General features: G+C 45.1%; 1 protein-coding gene across 2 annotated transcripts in view; it reads right to left on the minus strand.

Moving 5' to 3' along the window:
- The window catches only part of znf451 (zinc finger protein 451), a 103,383-nt gene that overhangs the window by 40,013 nt on the left and 42,603 nt on the right, over window positions 1-20,767 (minus strand). For both annotated transcript variants that reach the window (XM_072498409.1, XM_072498410.1), the window contains exons 4-6: window positions 20,360-20,476; window positions 9,944-10,055; window positions 1,604-1,751 (exon numbers count right to left, since the gene is read on the minus strand). In XM_072498409.1, the coding sequence (XP_072354510.1) occupies window positions 1,604-1,751; window positions 9,944-10,055; window positions 20,360-20,476 (377 nt within the window). The remainder of the gene's footprint in view (window positions 1-1,603; window positions 1,752-9,943; window positions 10,056-20,359; window positions 20,477-20,767) is intronic.

Consider the following 20,767-nt stretch of genomic DNA (forward strand, 5'->3'; position numbering starts at 1 on the left):
AAAAGAATTAGCAGTAGACCAGTCTGCCCCTCGAGCCTGCTCTGCCATTCCATGAGATCATGGCTGATCTGATTGTAGCTTTAAACCCACTTTCCTGCCTACGGCCCATAACCTTCGACTCCCTTGCACATCACAAATCTGTCTTAGCTCAGCCTCGGAGATATTCAATGCCGGTCTTTTGCAGGAGTGACAACAAGCCACACCTTTGCAACGTAGACTTTTTGGTCAAGTAGCCTAACACAGTCTAAGACTACCGGGATCGGGACGATACTCAGATGTACTCTCTTCCAGCCAGCTATAGAGGGCTACCCTATTTCACCAATAGGTGGGTTTTCAAGGTTCTGAAAAACACCAGCACGGCTGACACCGCAAGTAGAACCAAGCATTCCTGAACAATTCCACACCCAACTTATCCGGCAATTGTTGCCGCACGTTTGCTCCAAAAAAACAGGCCCAAGATTCCCCGATCGGAACACGGAGAGTAATTACTTAAAGCATCACGACGGATTCACAGATCAGGAGCTAAAACAGAACCCCAATACCCATTAAGTACCCCTTATGTACCTTTTGTGGAGAACATGGAAACAAGAGGAGGCCATTCAGCTCCTTGGGCTACTTCCACCATTTAATCAGACTATGGCTTCCCTGTGTCCCAACTCCTTTCATCAAACGTGGTCCCATTTTCCTCAAAACCCTGAACCAACAAAAAAGCCATCGGGGGAGGGGTGTTCCATTGCTCTGTGTGAACAACAGCTTCCGAACACCCGCCCTGAACAGTCCAACTCTCATTTCAAGGTTCTGCCCCCATGTACTGGACTCTTCCCCCATCAGAGGAAATGGTTTCCCCTCTATCTTCACTCGTTTAATCATCGTAAACATCCCAATTAGATCATCCTTTTTCCTCCTTCAGGTTCCATGCACGAAGAGGATCTTGGTGACCGCGATCCCTCCATTGGATTAATCAATGATTATCCTTTGCAGAGCAGTGCAGTGGTTTTTCGTTACCTTCTGCAGTATGGCTGGCCAAAAAACTATCCCACTTAAGACACATTGGAAGGAATTACAAGCTTGTAATCAACTTGTTTGGCCATGTTATGACCACATCTTCCCTAGTCATCCAATCTGGAAAAGTGCAACTTGGACCCAAACCTTCCGGCCCAGAGGTCGGGACGCTACCACTGTGCCCATAAGACTTCTGGATCAACTACACCCTTTTATAATCAATGGAATATAACCATATCCTCATGATTTAAATCTTTTAGCCCCGGTGCCATTCCAGTGATTCTCCATAGCATCCAATCCAAAGCCAATATATCCTTCCTGAGGTCATACACCCAGAACTGTATGAATGAACCGAGGAACAATGAATCTCAACTACAACAGGCTGATGAGGTCATACGCCTCTGAATCAGACAGTTACAAGTGACTAACACCAGCAACCATTGCAAGCCAGTAGGAACTTTTTATAAAAAGACCGAGTTAACAAGGAATTACTTTTCAGTATCTATCCGATTGCATGTTTTGATTTCTTAAAGCAGTCTTACATGGCACAGGTTATTCCTATTACTATTTGTACTAACAAGTTTAAAAAGAAAATGCCTACCTTTTCAAGTGTCCTAAAAGCAGATGTCGATTATCAAACTTCCTGTTACAGTTCATAATTGGGCAGTCAATGGGATCAGCAGTCACTGAAGCACTTGTGCATCTTCTATCTCCTCTACGGCCAAAACTGACAACTCCAGGCTTTGGCCCTGTTTGGCAAATAGATTGCGGGTTGCAGGGGGAAAGAAGAGGAGGGAAGAAGAAAGTAAGAAACCAAGAGCAAAAAACTGTTTAACTTGATCAGAAGAACCAGAATATAATTAACCTGTGGATTTACCAAGTAAATTCTTTCTAATCTCACAAATAATTACGGGCTTGAAAACATTCCTCATTTTTAGAACATAATTTTTCACTGAAGAATGGATTGCAGGTGTTTACCAAAGAATTATGGTCAGTGATGTTGTCGGGAGGAGGGATCCAAAAACAGGACCAAATATACAGGATTTCCTTAAAAGGGAAATTGAGAAAGGAAATTAACCCTTCCCGTTTCAAAGGAAACAACGACTGACACCGAGATTGGAAACCAAAACTTCTGGAGACCCCAAAACTGGTTGAAATCATATAAAAGGATACAGAGCCATCAGACAGAGTTCAGTGGTGCAGTACAGACAGGCTGATGAAGACAGAGACCTCGGTCCAGAAGCTGAGAATCAGCAAATATATAGTTACTGTAGCTGTTTCTGCTACTTGAAGTTAACATTTTGTGGATCTACGCCATCCAGACTTTCGGAAGCAGAGTTGAAGAGGTTCCCACAGACGTGTGCCAATTTTGGTGGAGATCCTGTCCGTGGAACTGGGGTTGGCTGTGCACTGCAGTTACTGAGAATTAGGTTAAATCCGGGAAGAAGAGCGACTGATGTTCTTTGCTAGGAAGACGGAGTTTTGGAACTCAGCCGTAGAATCCCTAGTGCAGAAGGAAGCCATTCAGCCCATTGAGTCTGCACTGACCCTCCGAAAAAGCACCCTACCTAGCCCCCCTCCCCTGCCTTATCCCACTTAACCTGCAAATCTTTGGACTTTGGGGAGGGAAACCGGAGCACCAGGAGGAAATCCACACAGGCACGGGAAGAACGTGCAAATTCCACACAGCCAGTTGATGGACAATGGTGACGGAGACCGGTGACATACAAGCCGAGTGGACTGCTGAGCCAATTCATAGTCTTATATGTATCTACGATTTAATGTGTAATTTATAGTTTATAACCAACAACAATTTGCAGAGATACATTTAACGGATGGCTATCTCCTATCGAGAGGAGACTCTTGAGAACGTCGGCGATATCCAGAATAGGTTGGGAACTCACTGGAGTGATTAAATTGGAAGCGGGAAATTTAGAATTGGTCACTAGAACTGAAAACACAAAAAGAGAGAAAAAAAAATATCAGCATGCTGTCTCGTAGGTTCCCTGTGCAAAGTATTTTAAATGGCCACATTTGCCGCTAAAATCTTTGTAGATCAGGGCAAAGCAATTCGATTGCAATAAAAGCATTAAATATTGAATAACTAGAAGAGCTGTAGCTAAGCAGATACACAGACGCATAAGTGAATAAAGCTGAAATCATCCAACTCTTGGCTCATCGCTTATATATTGAACCAGATGCAGAGGAAGCAAGCTTAGAAGCAGAAACTGATAAAGTAGTGTTGGCTAAAATACAATTGGGAGGGGGGAAATTGCCAAGAGAAAAACAAAATTAGAGCTCCAAAGGGAAACGGCACAGTGAGGGGAAAGGGACTGAAAAGAAGGAAGAGAAATGCAATTGTTGTGGGCGAGAAATCAGGCAAATTGAATTGGAAAAGACTAAAGCAAAATTGGATAGCGCAGGTGCCACTAGAAATTCAGATTCAGAGAAGAGCTTCAATTTTCTGGAGCGCCTCTAGCTCGTACACAAATCCAGTGAAGGGAAGTCGAATCCCACTTCATTCCCTTCTGAAAAAACTGCAAAAACAGCTAAAATGACCAAACTAGTCTTGGACACGACTATTGCAGGGTGAATTAAATGTAAGGGCTCACAAAGCTTATTTATTCCATGTTATCAGAAAAAAGCTCTCTGGATTGTGATCAAAAGAAATCTGCCATTTTAAATGCCTACGAGTTAGTGCAGGAGGCATCATTTCAAAAACGTGCAAAAACAGCCTGGCCAGACCACCCTCTAATTTGATTGCTGGGTAAGATCCCTAAATTTAGATCTCTCTCACGAAAACTCTGTGAAATAACTTTATTGGAGGAATGTTAAAAACAGTACCCCAGTTAATCGAAGATCTCACATTGAGGAACAAAGGGTTTCAAGAGTATGGGGCAGATGATTATGAGCTGACAATCCTTTTAATGCAGGAAAACGTTTCCCAAAAAATCTCCAGACATCTGGCAAAGACAGGAAGCGAGAACACAATGGGAAGGGCGATAGCAGCAAAAGGGCAGAAAAGGATGGAGAAGAAGAATAGGGTGGGAAGGACCGATGACTCTCCAACTTTAAAAGTCAAGACGGGCCTGATCCAACTTGCTTCTATTGTGGTATGCCTGATCATGTAAAAGTGTTTGGTTCAGATGATCTTAGATCGGGCTTGTTTCAGGAATTTTGAGGATAAATACCCTAAAAATAACAAGGCTGTATTATTTAGCCATGCTCCCATGATTGAAGGCCAGCAGGAAGACCCTGTCTGATTGTTTCAGATGGTATAATCAGAGGAAGAGTCATAAAGAATGCCAGAATGGTGTTACACAAAAATGACATATTGATGAGAGAAACAAGCGGATTTGGAGTGGGGAGTAGTCCATCGAGTTGACATTCCCGGTTACAGCAGGGAGATTTTAAGAATTGCTCGTGAGATTCTGATGGCAGGACATTTAGGAATAAGGCAGACTCACCATAAAGTAATTAAGCATTTATTGGCCGGGATTGCATAGAGATGTGGTTGAATTCTGCAAGGCATGTCACACTTGTCAACCACTCCAAACCCACGGTCTCCGGGGAGACCTCCACTTCCCTCATCAATATTCCATTTTGGGGGAACAACACATCCTTTTTGACTCCTCCGCAGAGTACACCTTCTGGAACAGTTAGACAGGGTCTTCCTGCTGAGCTTTAGTCACAGGAGCAATCACCCATTGGCAAAAACCAGCTCCACTGGCCCCAATAAAAACTTTTGATTAATCATTTAATGGAGTTCTAGTGGATTGTGTGGAGCCCCTACCCAAAACGAAAACATGGCATCACTATCTTATAACCATCATGGATTTATCTACCCGATTCCTAGAGGCAATACCCTAAAGACAAACTAGAGCAAAGGTGGTGATCAAAGGGTTAATTACATTTTCCACCAGCTATGCGTTTCCCGAGGGATAGGTTTAGGTACTTGGTGATTCAAGTAGCGAGGGAATGGACGGAGCTCCACGAGTGGAACTTAACGATGCCAGTGGAGGAGGCTAGGGAGGATCTTAAGAGGTGGGATACACTGCACTGAACAGTGGCAGGGAGGGTCCAAGTGGTGAAAATGAATATTCGGCCAAGGGTCTTGAGGAGGAAGCTCCCCTGATCTTCATACCAAAGGTCTTTTTTCGGAAACTGAACACGATCATTTCTGACTTTGGGCGGGGAAAGTGCCGCGGGTGGGAAGGACCCTGCTACAGAGGCAGAGGCAGCGGGGGGGGGTTGGCGTTGCCCAACTTGCTTCATTATTATTGGGCCGTGAATGTGGACAAGGTGCAGCAGTGGTGCGAAGGAGAAGGGGTAGAGTGGGTTAGGATGGAGGAGGAATCTTGTAAGGGGTCGAGTTTGAGGGCTAGGTGACAGCAGCGTTGCCAATGGCTCCGCATAGGTATTCAAGGAGCCAGGTGATGCAGTACACAGTGAAGATATGGAATCAGTTGAGGAGGCATTTTAGGTGGAATGGATGTCGGTGCCAACCCCCAGTGTGCGAGAATCATGGGTTGGAGCCGGGGAGGATGGATAGTGTATACAGGAGGTGGAGGGAAGTGGGGCTGGTCAAGGTGAGGGATCTGTATTTGGAGGAAGGGTTCGCCAGTCTGGAGGAGCTAAGGGAGAGGGTAGAGCTGCCGACGGGGAGTGAGTTCAAGTATCTGCAGCTTGGGTACTTTGCGTGAAATGTCTGGAGGGGGTTCCCTAGGTTGCTGGGAAACACCCTGCTGGAGCGACTGTTGCTTCCGGATGTGGAAGGGGAGAGAAGAATTGGGGATATATACAAGTGGCAGGGGGAGCAGGGTGGCAAAGTGTAGGGCGGCACGATGGCACTGTGGTTAGCACTGCAGCCACAGAGCACTGAGGACCCAGTTTCGATCCCGTGTGGAGTTTGTACATTCTCCCCGTGTTTCACCCCAACCCAAAAGATGTGCAGACTAGGTGGATTGGCCACGCTAAATTGCTCCTTAATTGTGAAAAAAGAATTGGGTACTCTAAATTTCTTTTTTAAAAAGTGGTTGTGAAGTGCCAGCAATCTCAAACACATGCAAGTTTAGTACCATGTGCTAAACCTACTCATCACCGAAGGTTTGAGACCTTTTAGCAAAAGACAAACGTCACAGCTGAGGTTGCCTCCCACCCAGAAGATCTCCCCATCACCATCCTTTTGGCACATCCCGCATGGGGACCAGCGAAAAGCCCTTTCATTGCATGCCTGAGATTTCTCAAGAGATCCCGCTATAGGCATCCCTAGCAATTAACAGTAATTTTTCTGAAGCCACAAATTGAGCCAAGGCAATAGCAAATGGGTGCATTCAAGGAGGGTACTAAGGCAGAGATGACATCAGGTAGAAAGTTCCACCAGTGGCAAATACCTCTCGACCCGTTAAAGTCTTCCAGTCTTGGTCGAAATTTGGGCTGAAATGAACTGAATGGCAGAAATGAGGATGGGTGACTGCCCTTCACGTAAAAAAGACAGCATTTGACAGAGTGTGACATTATTCTTTATTATTGTATTGGCTATTGACTTTGCAGGCCAAGGTTAGGAGTTGTTTCCCATCTCAAATCCCTCTCACAAAGGTGGTGCTGGACCAACTTCTTGAACATCTGCAGTCCATGTTGTGTTTTTTTTTAAATATATATTTATTCAAATTTTTCAACAAATTTTCAACGAAACGCCCCCCCCCAACTAAAAGAAAGAAACAAGAACACAGCAATCAGAAATTATACATTGGATTTCCCCCATATACAATAACCCCCCATATAACATTTAAAACCACAAATAGGGAGGAAAAAAAACACCCTCACTTGCATGCACCGTGTTGAAGTCCCCCCGCATTATCAAGCCTCCCACCACCAGATCCAGAATCCGACCCAGCATGCGCTTCACAAACCCGGCATCATCCCAACCCGGGGCACACACGTCCACCAGCACCACCCGCACCCCCTGCAACCTACCACTCACCATCACACATGGACCCCCACCATCCACCACAACACTCAGTGCCTCGAACGACACCCGCCTCCCCACCAGCACTGCAACCCCTCTGCTCCTCGCACCCAGCCCTGAATGAAAGACCCGTCCCACCCATCCCCCTCTCAGCCCAACCTGATCTGCCACCCTCAGATGTGTCTTCTGGAGCATAACCACGTCTGCCTTCAGTCCCTTTGAGTGCGCGAACACCTGGGCCCTCCCGACCGGCCCGTTCAGGCCCCTCACATTCCAAGTCATCAGTCGGATCGAGGTCTATTCCCCCCCCCACCCCTGCCGACTAGCCATCCCCCCCCCTCTAGGCCAGCCACACGACCGCGCCTCCCGCACCCTCCAGTCCCCCAGGCGGCGGACCCCCGCCCCGACTACCTCTCCTACTTCCAACTCCCTTTTGGCCAATGCAGCAGCAACCCAGTTCACCCCCCTGCCCCACCCCGGCTAGATCCTCATCTAGCCATTTTGCTCCCCCCATGACACTCCCGTAAGTCAGCTGGCTCCTGCTGACCCCGGCCTCTCCAATCATTCCATCGACCCCCCCAGGGTGAGAATCCCCCCACCCCTTGGCAGTCAGTGTGCACTCCTCTCCAGCACTGCCCTTCCCCGCCCCCCCCTCCCCAGCACCACCCCCATCCTTCCCTAACGTGGGGAAAAGCCCGCGCTTTCCTGAGCCGGCCCCGCCCCCTCTGGCACAGCTCCTTTTTGCGGCCTTACCCCAACTCCCCATCCCCGGGCCTCTACCACCCCCTCTTCCTCCGCGGGGCCCTGCCCCTCCAACACCGACGCCCACACTCTCCCACAGCCCCCATATCAAATCCATTCACCCATCCCCACCCAGCACTCAAACAAAAAGAACATTCCCCAAATGCAGTAAACACAGTAAATATCCCCCCACGACAAACCCTCAATTTGAGTCCAACTTTTCAGTCTGTATAAAGTTCCATGCCTCATCAGGCGTTTCAAAATAGTGGTGCCGATCTTGGAACGTGACCCACAATCGCGCTGGCTGCAGCATACCGAACTTCACCCCCTTCCGATGGAGCACCGCCTTAGCCCGGTTGAAACCAGCCCTCTTCTTAGCCACCTCCGCACTCCAGTCCTAATAAATTCGGATCTCCGTGTTCTCCCACCTGCTGCTCCACTCTATTTTGGCCCATTTCAGGACACGCTCTCTGTCCACAAAGCGGTGGAACCTCACCACTACAGCCCTTGGTGGCTCGTTGGCTTTGGGTCACCTTGCCAGGACCCGATGAGCCCCATCCAGCTCCAGGGGCCTCGGGAAAGCTCCCGCACCCATCAGCGAATTGAGCATCGTGCTCATATATGCCCCGGCATCGGGCCCCTCCACTCCTTCAGGGAGACCCAGAATCCAAAGATTCTTCCTCCTCAACCTATTCTCCAGGTCCTCGAATTTTTCCGCCCACCTCTTGTGCAGCGCCTCGTGCGCCTCCACCTTCACCGCCAGGCCCAAGATCTCGTTCTCGTTCTCCGAAGCTCTTTGCCCACCTCCCGGATCGCCGCCCCTTGGGACTTCTGGGTCTCCACAAGCTTCTCAATCGCCGCCCTCATTGGCGCCAGCATTTCTGTCTTCAGCTCCTCAAAGCAGCGTTTAAGAAACTCCTGCGACCACTGCGCCCAAGCTGCTTGGTCTCCACCCGCCGCCATCTTGCTTTCCCTCCCTCGCACTTTTCGCAGCACTAGGATCACTTTTTTAGCCGCTCCACTCCTGTTCCAGTCCATATAATGTCGGGGGGGACCTTGCTGTCACCTTCCCACACTGGAAGCCGTCGAACAATTGCCGTTGGGGCCCCCCTGAAGAGCCCAAAAGTCCATTCCCGGCGGGAGCTGCCGAACATGCGACCTACCTAGGCATAGCCGCAACCGGAAGTCGTCCATGTTGTGTTGACACACCTAGAGAGTTTCAAGATTTTGACCCAGCAACAGTGGAGGAACAGCGATATAGTTCCAGGTCAAGATGGTACATGGCTTGGAGGGAGGCTCAACGTGGTGGCTTTCCCATGCATCTACTACTCTTGTCCTAAGTGGTAGAAGTCGTGAATTCAGAACGTGCTATCAAAGAAAACTTAGCAAGTTGTTGCAGTGCATCTATTATGTGGTACTCACTGTTCCCACAGTTCTAAAGGTGGAGGGAGGGAATATTTCAAGAGCTCGACAAGGCGCCAATCAAGTAGGCCGCTTTGTCCTGAATGGTGTGAAGTTTTGCACCCATCTCAGCAAATTGTAGGCATTCCATCACACTACTGACTTGTGACTTGTAAATGGTAGAAAGGCTTTGGGAAGTCAAGAAGCGTGTTATTCCCCACAGAATTCCCAGACAATGACCTGCTCTTGTAGCCATGGTATTTTTAGGGCTGGACCAGTTCAGTTTCTGGTCAATGGTAACCCTTTGGATGTTGACTGTGGGGGATTCAGCAATGCCAATGCTGTGTAATATCAAGGACAGATGGTTAGATTCTTTGTTGGATATATCGTTGCATTTCTGTGGGGCAAATATAAACTTGCCACACGTCAGCCCAAGCATCAGGTGTCCAGGTCTCGCTGCATATTGGTACAGACTGGTCCAGTACCTGAGCAGTTGCAAATAGTACGTCAGCAAACATCCCCACTTCTGTCCTTGTGATGGCGAGAAGTCATTCTTGAAACAACTGAAGATGGTTGGGGGCACCAACACCTGCAGGTTTCCCGCCAAGCCTCACACCATCCTGATTCAGAAATATATTGCAATTCCTAAACAGTTGTTCGGTCAAAATCCCAGAGCTCCTTAACCACCCCTGTTATTTTTGAGTACAGGTCTGGGTACATTCCCCCGTCACCAACCACCCAGATGACCTCAATCTCCATTTAACTCAGCAATCCATAATCCAACCAAACAAAAATCATAATTTCAAAGTGAAATGGAGGAGAAAACGATACCTGGCACTTTCAACCAGTCGTCAACGCATCTCCTCGCTTCTTCTGTTGCTGGTTGTCCCTGAATGAATTCCAACTCCTGTATGCCATGGGCATGCTGCGAATCCACCTTCTCCTGCACAAACACAACAAACAAGAAAGCCCAAGAAGAAAATTCATCGACAACAGCTTGTAGCAACATGGCAGATCATGGAGAAAGAAAAATCATCCAGCAGAGGGAGACGCATATCTAACATAATGACGCTTCTATGAAATGACATGATTTACAAGCCCCTCAGAATAAATATTTAAATTCAATGTTACTCAACAGCAAAAACGTGCAATCTTAAACACCGAGAATTGAGTTTCCTCTCACGGGGGAATCTAGAGCTCGCGGGCATAGTTTCAGAATGAGGGACTCCCATTAAAGAATGGGTGGGGTGTCAATTTTGAAGGAAAATGTGAAAATGGAGAATAAAAACATTTTTTAAAAAGACATACGAGGAGGAATTTTATCTTTCACCTGTTGGTTTGTGTTTGGCATGCTCTTCCCCAGAGAGCAGTGGAAACACAATATACTCAAGGTTGAGTGAGACAGATTTTATCCAGAGAGAGTGGTTAGAACTCACCATAACATGGTAATTTCATAGATTGACTTAAGGGGGAAACGGGATATATACACGAGAGAGAAATAAATAGGAGAATCTGCTGATAGGGTGAGATGAAATACATTTGGGGGGGGTGCGCTGGTATGGATCATGAAGACCAGCATGGAGCAAGCAACTGGGCTGAATAGCTGAAAAGGGGAGGGTGTCCCTGAAAGGACAATTTTCATTAATTTCACTGAATGCCCGATTCTGTCGTGCATAACACCCATAGCTACCTGAATGTTCAAAACTATGATGCTGGGGTACAACATTTCTCCACCCTCAACACTTCTCCACCCTTATAACAAAGCAAAGGACTGGGTACGTTTTTGGAATCCATAATTATGAGGTGAAAAAAAATAAAAAATCATCACACTCTCGGAGAGGCTTGAGTTAAGAATAGCAGGCGTGGCTTTGTTAAAGGAAGAACACACTTGACTAATGAATTTTTTGATGGAGCGACAGTGAAGATTGATGGAGGGAGTGTGGTAGATGTTGTCTATGCGGATTTGAAGAACACATTTGACAAAATGCCACAAAAAAAGGACTCGTGATCAAAACGGTTCATGGAACAGGAGAGTCAGCATCCAAAATGGCTTAAGAACTGAAAGCAGCGGGTCACGTACAACAGTAATGCTTTCCTTATTTAAGGAAGGATTTAAATGTGCTGGAAGATTTTCAGTGAAGTGTCATGGAACTGCTGCTTGAATTGGGAAGCTCTTCTTGAGGAAAGGTTGGACAGGCTAGGTTCGTGTCCGCTGGAGGAGTAATCGATGACTTGATCGAAACATACAAGATCCTGAGAGGTCTTGACAGGGTCAATATGGAAAGGGTGTTTCCTCTTGTTTTGGAAACTAATAATAATAATAATCTTTATTAGTGTCACAAGTAGGCTTGCATTAACACTGCAATGAAGCCACTGTGAAAATCCCCTAGTCACCATACTGCGGCACCTGTTTGGGCAAATGTGGGCTACTATTTAAAAATAATGTGGAGATGCCGGCGTTGGACTGGGGTGAGCGCAGTAAGTGTGCTGATTTAAAAATAAGACAGTAAAGAGGAGAATGTGTCTCAGAGGGTAGTGTCATTGAAACCCTCTTCCTCAAAGGCAGTGGAAGCAGTGCCTTTGAATATTTAACGTAGAGCTAGATAGATCCTTGCTTAACAGGGGGGGGGGGGGGGGTGAAGGCAGGCTTGTGGAGTTGCAGTTACAATCAGATCAGCAATGATCTTATTGAATGCAGGGCAGGCTCGAGGGGCCGACTCCTGCTCCTAATTCAGATGTTCATATGCAAGCGAAGTATTCTCAACACATTTCAGTGGGACCTCTATTGGCAAGGCTCCTAACAGAATACAATGTAAGGGGTCCCATCAAGCCGCGCTCCATTCATCAGACATACATAGAGTCGGAGTTGGGAAATCTGCTCCGTACATTCACCTAAAGGGCAACCGGAAGCGAGATTCCATGATGCACGATTGTGCAATCTGACCCTGAAGACAATCCGGGCCACCGAAGTTCCCGGATAATAATTTATTACAATCCACATTATCCAATTATAGTTAGCCTAGTTTTATTTTTTTTTTAATTTCCATCAATTAGGGCAGCACGGTGGCAGTGGTTAGCACTGCTGCCTCGCGGTGCCGAGGTCCCAGCTTCTTAATTGGAAAAAATGAATTGGGTACTCCAAATTTAAAAAAAAAAAATCCATAATTTCACCTTGACAGAAACTACTGTGCTCCATGCTATATTTTGCCTTCATTTACAATCTAAAATTACAATCGACAGAAATTTAGATGAAAATAAAATCTGTTTTTACTGCATGTCAGTCAATTTTCAATCTGTGCCCTTCTGATACCTTTCATACTGCACCTTTCATACTGCACCGTTCATACTGCAGCGTTCATACTGCACAATAAAACTCTTTGACCTGGAGCAAAGGTGCACACACTTATTACAAGCTACTTCCTTTAAATCTCGCCCTCCAGAGCTCTTTGTAAACCTTGCTAGCAGGGATGGGCTGCAGGAGCAGCTAAAAGCTAGTTTCAAACTATACCAGCAGGTCCTTCCATACTGCAATGCAATCAAAATAGTCCACCAAGCTGGAACAAGGGTCAACTTGGTACTCAGCTGAAGTCTTCCAATTTGTCAGGCTGCTTGTCTGCTGTACAGCACTGGATAAGCAGAAATTTCCTCCATTAAATATTGGGAAAGCTGAAACCATTGCATTCACTCCCCACCACTGAAGCCCAAAAGCCATTGCCTTAGGTTGAACCAGACTCTGTCAGCAACCTTGGTGTCAATGCTGGATCCCGGGATGAACTCCAGCCACATAGCCATGCCACCATAAAGGGTACCTATTTCCACTTCCATAACGTCTCCCGACTCCACTTTGCCTCAGCTGCTGGAACCCTCATTCTTGCCTTTGTTGCCTCCAGAATTACAAATTCCAATGCACTACAGGCCGAGGTCCCTTGTCCTACCTCCGCAAGCATGGCCTCATCCAAAACACTGTTGCTTATATCCTAACTCGTACCACAAAACGATAAGACCATGAAGCAGAATTAGGCCATTCGGCCCATCAAGTCTGCTCTGCCATTCGATCATGGCTGATGTGTTCCTCATTCTCCTGCTTTCTTCCCATAACCTCTGATCCCTTGATTGATCAAGAAAACCAATTTGTGTTTGAGGTGCTGTTACTTACAACAGGGCTACAGCCCAAGAGCTGGAATTACACAGAATAGTTCTTTCTTAGAACATAAGAACTCGGAGGAGGAGTAGGCAGTTTAGCCTCTGCTCCCAAGTCCCAGTCATCCATTACCCATGCTCGCTGATTTACATTCACTCCCAGTTAAGCAACAGCCGAATTTTAAAATCCTCACTCTCATTTCCAAATTCCTCCCTGGTCTCGCCCCGACTGCCTCTCCCAAGAGTTAATAATCAAGTTGCCCGGTATTTAAATCAAAGTTGTTATATTTTTCCCCAAACGTACTGAAGAAAAACCTGAAAAAGCAGGTGCAGAATTGGAAAAAGGAAAAGACATCTCCATGTAATCTCCTTGTCAAATATTAAATGGCATTGGAACAACAACCTCATTCAAAGTCTAGGAAAGAAAATCACTAGTACGACGCAAATCTAGACACTATTTAACAAATGAAAATACTCGACAAGGAGATGCGCTGAATTGGAATAAAACAGGAGACAGAGCTGGAAAGGCAGCAGAAAGTAAAACGCACAAACAGCTTCTCATGTAAGGGCTAGTTCTCAGTCTAATATTAGGAGTTTCCAGCTTACTAAATAATCTTTGAAATATTTACACCACAGGCCTTACAAATCTTTCACTCACACCCCGCTGTAAAATATAAGTAATTCACAAAAAGTGAATAAAACCAGTCTGAAGTTTCGAACCGGTCAATCTGATCACCAGCACAGAGCTTCTCAAACTTTTCAATCAAAAGGCCCCATCTTACAAAAGGACGAGTAACCCCCAGCTAAAATATACTATACAATACTCAATACAATGTGCTGCATGTAAATAGTGTTTTAATAAGGCTGTTAATAAGACAGGTTTTTACTAAGTGTAGCAGTTGTCGTCATTAATGCACAGGAGGAGACCATTCAGCCCATCAAATTTATGCCAGCTCTCCAGAGGAAACCAGTCATTCCTATTCCCTCGCTCTATCCCATAGCCCTGCAAGCTTACATTGTCTAAGTCGGTGAAATAGCCCTGAAACTGTATAAACTACAAGAAGACTGACCAGACAAACCAATGCACTAATATTCTTGAACGCATCAATTGAACTGGGTTTAGAAACTGCCTATTATCAGCATAGAGAGAGAGAGAGAGAGAGAGAGAGGAGAGAGAGAGAGAATCAGTACACACATTGTGCCTGATACAAACTATTCGCCAAATGGAAATTAACAGCATTCTCGACAAATTTAGAGGTTCATAGCAGGCTATAACTTGAACATAAGAATAACATTTATTATGAGCCAGGGTTTAGAGAACCTCAAAGTGTATCATGGAGTTCACCTGACCCACAACTTTTAATAGATTGTGGTATGGGGAGCACACAGCGCACCCTACAGGTGTGGTGTAGCAGAAATGGGAAAGTATTTTTTAAAGCAAAACAATGTTTATTCTAACCTTTTTAAAACATAGTGAACATCTTAGCAACCATTAATTCAAATACAACACTGAGTAATCCTTTAAGCTTTCCTTTTAACAACCATAAGACTTACAACATCTTTCACCAGAAGCACATTAGGTTTACATTCACTACTGAGAACATTTATAATTCTGAATTCACCACATGCTCCAGAGATAGTCTTTTGATGGCAGAGAGAACAGCAGTACACCTGCTTGGTCTGGCTTCAGCTCCAACACTGAAAACAAAACTAAAACACGCCCTGCAGCAAACAGCCTAAAACGAAAGTAAAAAGCTGACAGACAGCCCAGCTCCACCCACTCTCTGACATCACTGCAGTAATAAACACCCATTTCTCATTTCTTAAAAGGGCTCTCACTACAGATCATCATAGATTATCATAGAATTTACAGTGCAGCCATACACACACATTTCTTAAATGACACTTCTCAATATACAAGTTTTCTTCCTCCAATTCTCTTCCAGAGTACACAGACTTGAACAGGACGTACCGGGGAATATTTTGCAGGCCTGTTCAAATCCAACCCAGCTCTTCAGGGTTATTTAATCACTCAAGTAATTTACACCATTGCAACATCATGGAGGATTTAAGTCAGTCTTGACTGACAGGTAGTACAGACTTAATTGTCACTTGGAATTTAGACTGTTCAGGGGAGATTTAATCAAGTTGTTTAAAATGATCGAAGGGTTTCAAAGAAACAATTTGGTCTCATGAAGGAATCCAAGATGGGGGTGCATACAGAGCGCAATCCTAAAACTAGAGTTTTCAAAAAGTAGTAAAAATCTGAAATTTGTGACTCATGCTGGGTCAAGTGAAGCTTTCAAGACTTACATCAACAGATTGGTGGCCAATCAGCTCAGTTGGCCAGGTGGTTACTGTGGAGTTTAGAAGAATAACTGCAGGTTTAATTCTCTTTCCGGCCTAGGATGATGTGGGACCTGACCCCGAGAGTGGAAGGCAATGGCAAAGCACCACAAACGAAAACTGCCATTACACAACAGCCCAGCATCGGCAGACAATGAGCCACACACCTGCTTCAGGCAGAGCACATACACCATCAATATATTATTGATAAAAGGGCAGCACGGTGGCACAGTATTTAGCACTGTGCCTAATGGCACCAAGGTCCCAAGTTCGATTCGGCCCTGGGTCACTGTCCGTGTGGAGTTTGCACATTCTCCCAGTGTTTGCGTGGGTTTCGCCTCTACAACCCAAAGATGCCATGCTAAATTGCCCCTTAATTGGGAAAAATGAATTGGCTACACTAAATTTTATATACATATTATTGATAAATAAAGGTATCAAAGGATATGGATCAACAGTGGTGAACTGGAGTTGAGGTACAGATCAGACATGATCTGATGGAATAGCTCAAGGGACTGAACGACCAAGTCCAATTTCATTGCAAAATCGAACAAGATCTTGAAGATTTTAGCTATTTCTCAGATCTCAAGCCTCCATCTCTCACACTCGTTGTCAGTAAACGTACTGAGATATGGGAATCGTCTCGATTTCTTTTACTTAATTACTTGCTGGAAATCAATCCAAAAGCAATTACCTCACTAATCCCAAGATGTCTTACAAATGTGTTTCCAGAATCTTTCAGGGAATGTGCACTGATTGCAAATGTCCAACGGTGGAATTGCTGACTCACTGAGCTACTGAAACATTCCTTCAGTAAGCAGTTCGGGAAATTGAAAAGAAAGTTGTTAATTTATATAGCATCTTTTACAACCCCAGGCAATCACAAGCCCTTTACAGTCAATGAAGTATTTCTAAAGTGAAGTGGTATCACTCTTGTAACGTGGAAAATAGCTACCAATCTACACACAGCAAGCTCCCGTAAACAGCAATATGGTAATCACCAGATAATTTGTTTTGTGATGTTGTTTGAGGAATAAATATTGGCCAGGGCACAGGGGTCAACTCCCTCACACTTTTTCGAAGTAGTGTCATGGGATGTTCCATGCCAGTGTTTAAGCAAGGGAGCCTCCTTCCACCCCTTTTTAGCTTATTCATTCATAGGGTGCGGGCAGCGCTGGAAAGGCCAGCATTTATTGTCCATCCCTAATTATCCTTGAACTGAATGACTTGCCGGGCTGTTTCAGAGAGTAATTAAGAGTCAGCCACATTGCTGTGGATGTGGAGTCACATGCAGCCAGACCAGGTAAGGATGGCAGACTTCCTACCCCAAAGGACATTGAACCAGATGGGTTTTTACAACAATCGACAATGGTCCTGGTTTCCTGGTCATCAGTTGAACCCGGGTCACTAGAGTATTAACCCTGGGTCACTGGATTACTAGCCCAGTGACAATACCACTATGGCATCACCTCCCCATATATTCATCTAACTGTACCTGCATAACATTTTATTCCTTTTTCCATCGCACATTTATCTAGTTTTCCCTTAAATACATTAATGTTATTTGCCTCAATCACTTGATAAGGTTTTTTTAATGTTATAACATACGGTTGTGATCAGCAGCTTACATGATTATAAGCTCCACATTATAACCACTCCCTCAATAAGGAGGTTGGGTTCCGTATTGAATAATTTTGTGGTCACCACATATTTATGACCCCTTGTTTTGATCTCGGATAAATGGAAACTAAAGTTGCAATTCTCCCAACCAACCCGCGGCGGGTTTGGTGGCATGCGGGCACAGTGAATGTGGCAGGAGTCAAAAAGGCAGAAACCCAGCCGCATAAAATCCTGTTACAATTCTTCCAAAGGCAGGTCGCCCTTTCCGCTGGTAGGTGATGCAAATGCCATTTGCAAAGAATTCTCATTAAAACAGCTGCCCGCCAGCATACCATCACACCAGCATGACATTGCATCGATCTGAAACCCGACTGCTGGCGCGTGCAAGGTGGTCCTCAGTTCACCAGAGGTTTTGGGGTGAATTTTTAGAATCATAGAATAGAATCCCTACGGTGCAGAAGGAGGCCATTTGGCCCGTTGTGTCTGCACCAACTCTTCGAAAGAGCACACTACCCGTGTCCACTCACCCTTCCAACCCACCCTATCCCCGTAACCTCATAACCTAACCTAAATATTCCTGGACATTAAAGGGGCAATTTATCATGGTCAATCAAACTAACTTGTACATCTTTGGATAGTGGGAGGAAACTGGAGCACCCGGAGGAAATCCACACAGACACAGGGAGAACGTGCAAAATCCAGACAGCGAACCAAGGCCAGAAGTGAACTTGGGTCCCTGGCGCTGTGAGGCAGCAGTGCTAACCACTGTGCTACCGTGCCGCCCTAATTACTCTAATGATTCATTTCAGCATCTGTGCGCCACATGAGCTTCCACACATGCCATTTCATGTAAACCGAATTAACTTATCTTTCGATCCTTTTCTCCCTAGTGTGGTTCTCCATCTACCCACTTTAAGTGCCCTATGTTACAAGGCTGTGGCCTAAACTGAGGATTAGGAGCAGTTGAAATGATAATTCAGCAAAGGGGGAACCAAGGGATTTATTAAGGGAAAATAGAGTATGAGAGTAAGCTAACAGGGAACATAAAAACTGATTACATACCTATAGAAACTTTTGCAAAGAGAAAAAGATTGACAAAAACGAATGTAAGCCTCTTAGTCAGAAACGGGAGAATCCATAACGTGGAACAAAGAAATGGCTGAGGAACTAAACTTGTACTTTGCTTCTGTCTTCACAAAAGGAAGACATGAATAATGTACCAGAAGTTCTAAGAAACACAAGATTTAGTGAGGAGCTGAAGGAAATCAGATATAGTAGAGAAATGGTTTGGGGAAATGAATGGGATTGAAGGCAGATAAATCTCCAGAGAATGATAATCTTTATCCCAGAGTACTTATGGAAGTGGCCTTAGAAATAGTAAATCCATTGTTGGGTCATTTTTCAAAATTCTTTGGACTCTGGAATGGTTCCTACCGATTGGAGGGTAGCCAATATAACCCCGCTATTCAAAAAGGAAGGTCGAGAAAAAACTGGTAACCGTGAACTATAGGCCAGTGAGCCTAACGTCTAGGTAAGTTGCTGGAGTCCATTCTCAAGGATTTCACAGCACTGCATTTGGAAAGCAGTGGTATAATCAAACAAAGTCAGCATGGATTTATGAAAGAGAAATCATGCTTGACAAATCTACTGGAATTCTTTGAAGGTGTAACTTGCAGAATTGACCAGGCAGAACCAGTGGATGAGGTTTATTTAGACTTTCAGATGACTTTCAACAAGGTGTCACATAGCAGACTACTATGTGAAGTGAAAGTGCACAGGATTGCGGGTAGTGTCTCGAAATGGATAGAAAGCTAATTAGCAGAGAGGAAGCAAAGAGCTAGAATAAATGGGTATTTTTCCGACTGGCAGACAGTGAGTCGTGGGGTACCACAGGGATTTGTGCTTGGACCCCAACTGTTCACATTATATATAATTTTTTATAAATTTAGAGTGCCTGATTCTTTTTTTCCCAATTAAGGGGAAATTTAACATGGCCAATCTACCTGCCCTGCTCATCTTTTTGGGTTTTGGGGGATGAGACCCACGCAGACACGGGGAGAATGTACAAACTCCATATAGACAGTGATCCGGGGCCAGGATGGAACCCGGGTGCTCAGCACTGTGAGGCACCGAGTGCTAACCACTGCACCTCCGTGCTGCCATGCATTATATATTAATGATTTGGACAATGGAACTAAATGTATTATCTACAAATTTGCATATCCTATAAAGCTGGGTGGGAGGGCGAGCTGCGAGTATGATGCAGAGATGCTGCAGCCTGATTTGGACAGGCGGAGTGGTATCCTCTTGCATAAGTTGCTAATAGCGAGAGGATTTCAATATAGGACTGTGGATGGCATGGGTGACCTGCGGAAGGATGTTCTTGCTATTGTAAGGATCCTCCCGTTAGACCCCGTCTGTCCCTTAGTTTTTTTCCTTTTAATTTCTGTTATTCTGCTATTTCAATTCTTGTACGTAGACAATTAATGTGCCTATGCGTTTAAGATGGACTTCACCTTTAATTCAAGTGAATGGTAATTGGAGGATTGACTTATGACCTCAGGCAAGGCAGGTTGCAAAGAGCTATTTATGTTTCAGATGGGCAGATTCCAGGGAGATCAGTGCTGACACACCTTGACGAACTTGGCTGGCGGCCAATGAGCTGGCTCAAATTGCCAGGCCTTTGCTGAAAGTTGATGCTGATTGGTGCTGACCATTCTGGAATGTTCTGCAGAGCCAGGAAGGATTCATCTTGCTTTCAGTTTAAAAATCTAGCAGCAGAGCAATACCTCTGCTGGAGCTCTCCCCAGGAAAACGGATCCATCCAGCTTTTCCTCTCTATCCTTTCTGAGGGTGTTTAATTCCTGAAGGGAGGGCTGGAGGGAACTCCCTAACAGCACCATGGGTGTACCTACACCTCGGACTGCAGCAGTCCAAGAAGGCACCTCACCACCACCTTCTGAAGGGCAACTAGGGATGGGCAATAAATGCTGACCTAACCAGTGATGCCCACATCCCGTAAATTAATTCAACAAAATTAACAAACGCTGGCCTTGCCAAAAACACTCGCGTCCTTCACATGAATAGTAAAAAAAAAAACACCCTGCTTCCAAAGCCTTTATCAATCTGTGAGCAACTTACTTGAAAAGCTTTGCATTTCTCTTCTTTCAACTGTTTTTCAACTTCCACATGACGTGCCAAACGATCCAATGTTGACAGAACTCTTTCCTTTTGCCAATCAATGTGATCTTTTGGTTTCTATTCCATTCGTTCAAAAAAGACAAAACAGCAAATTATTGATGTCGTATTCACAAAAAAACTGGAAATATGTTTTAACATTTCATCAAAGTAAACGTACTATTTCTAAATTCATTCTCAACATTGCAGGTGTCGCAGACATTTATTGTCCAAGCACCAATGCCCGAGATTGCGGTGGTCTTCATAGAATGATCCAGGAGGTCATTCTGCCCAGAACGTCTGATCCAAGTCTTTGATAAAACCATTCAACCAGTAGATTCCTTGATCTTTTCCCTTGGCCCTGCAATATTT

This window comes from Scyliorhinus torazame, chromosome 4 (genome assembly GCF_047496885.1).
Source record: "Scyliorhinus torazame isolate Kashiwa2021f chromosome 4, sScyTor2.1, whole genome shotgun sequence".
NCBI classification, from domain to species: domain Eukaryota; kingdom Metazoa; phylum Chordata; class Chondrichthyes; order Carcharhiniformes; family Scyliorhinidae; genus Scyliorhinus; species Scyliorhinus torazame.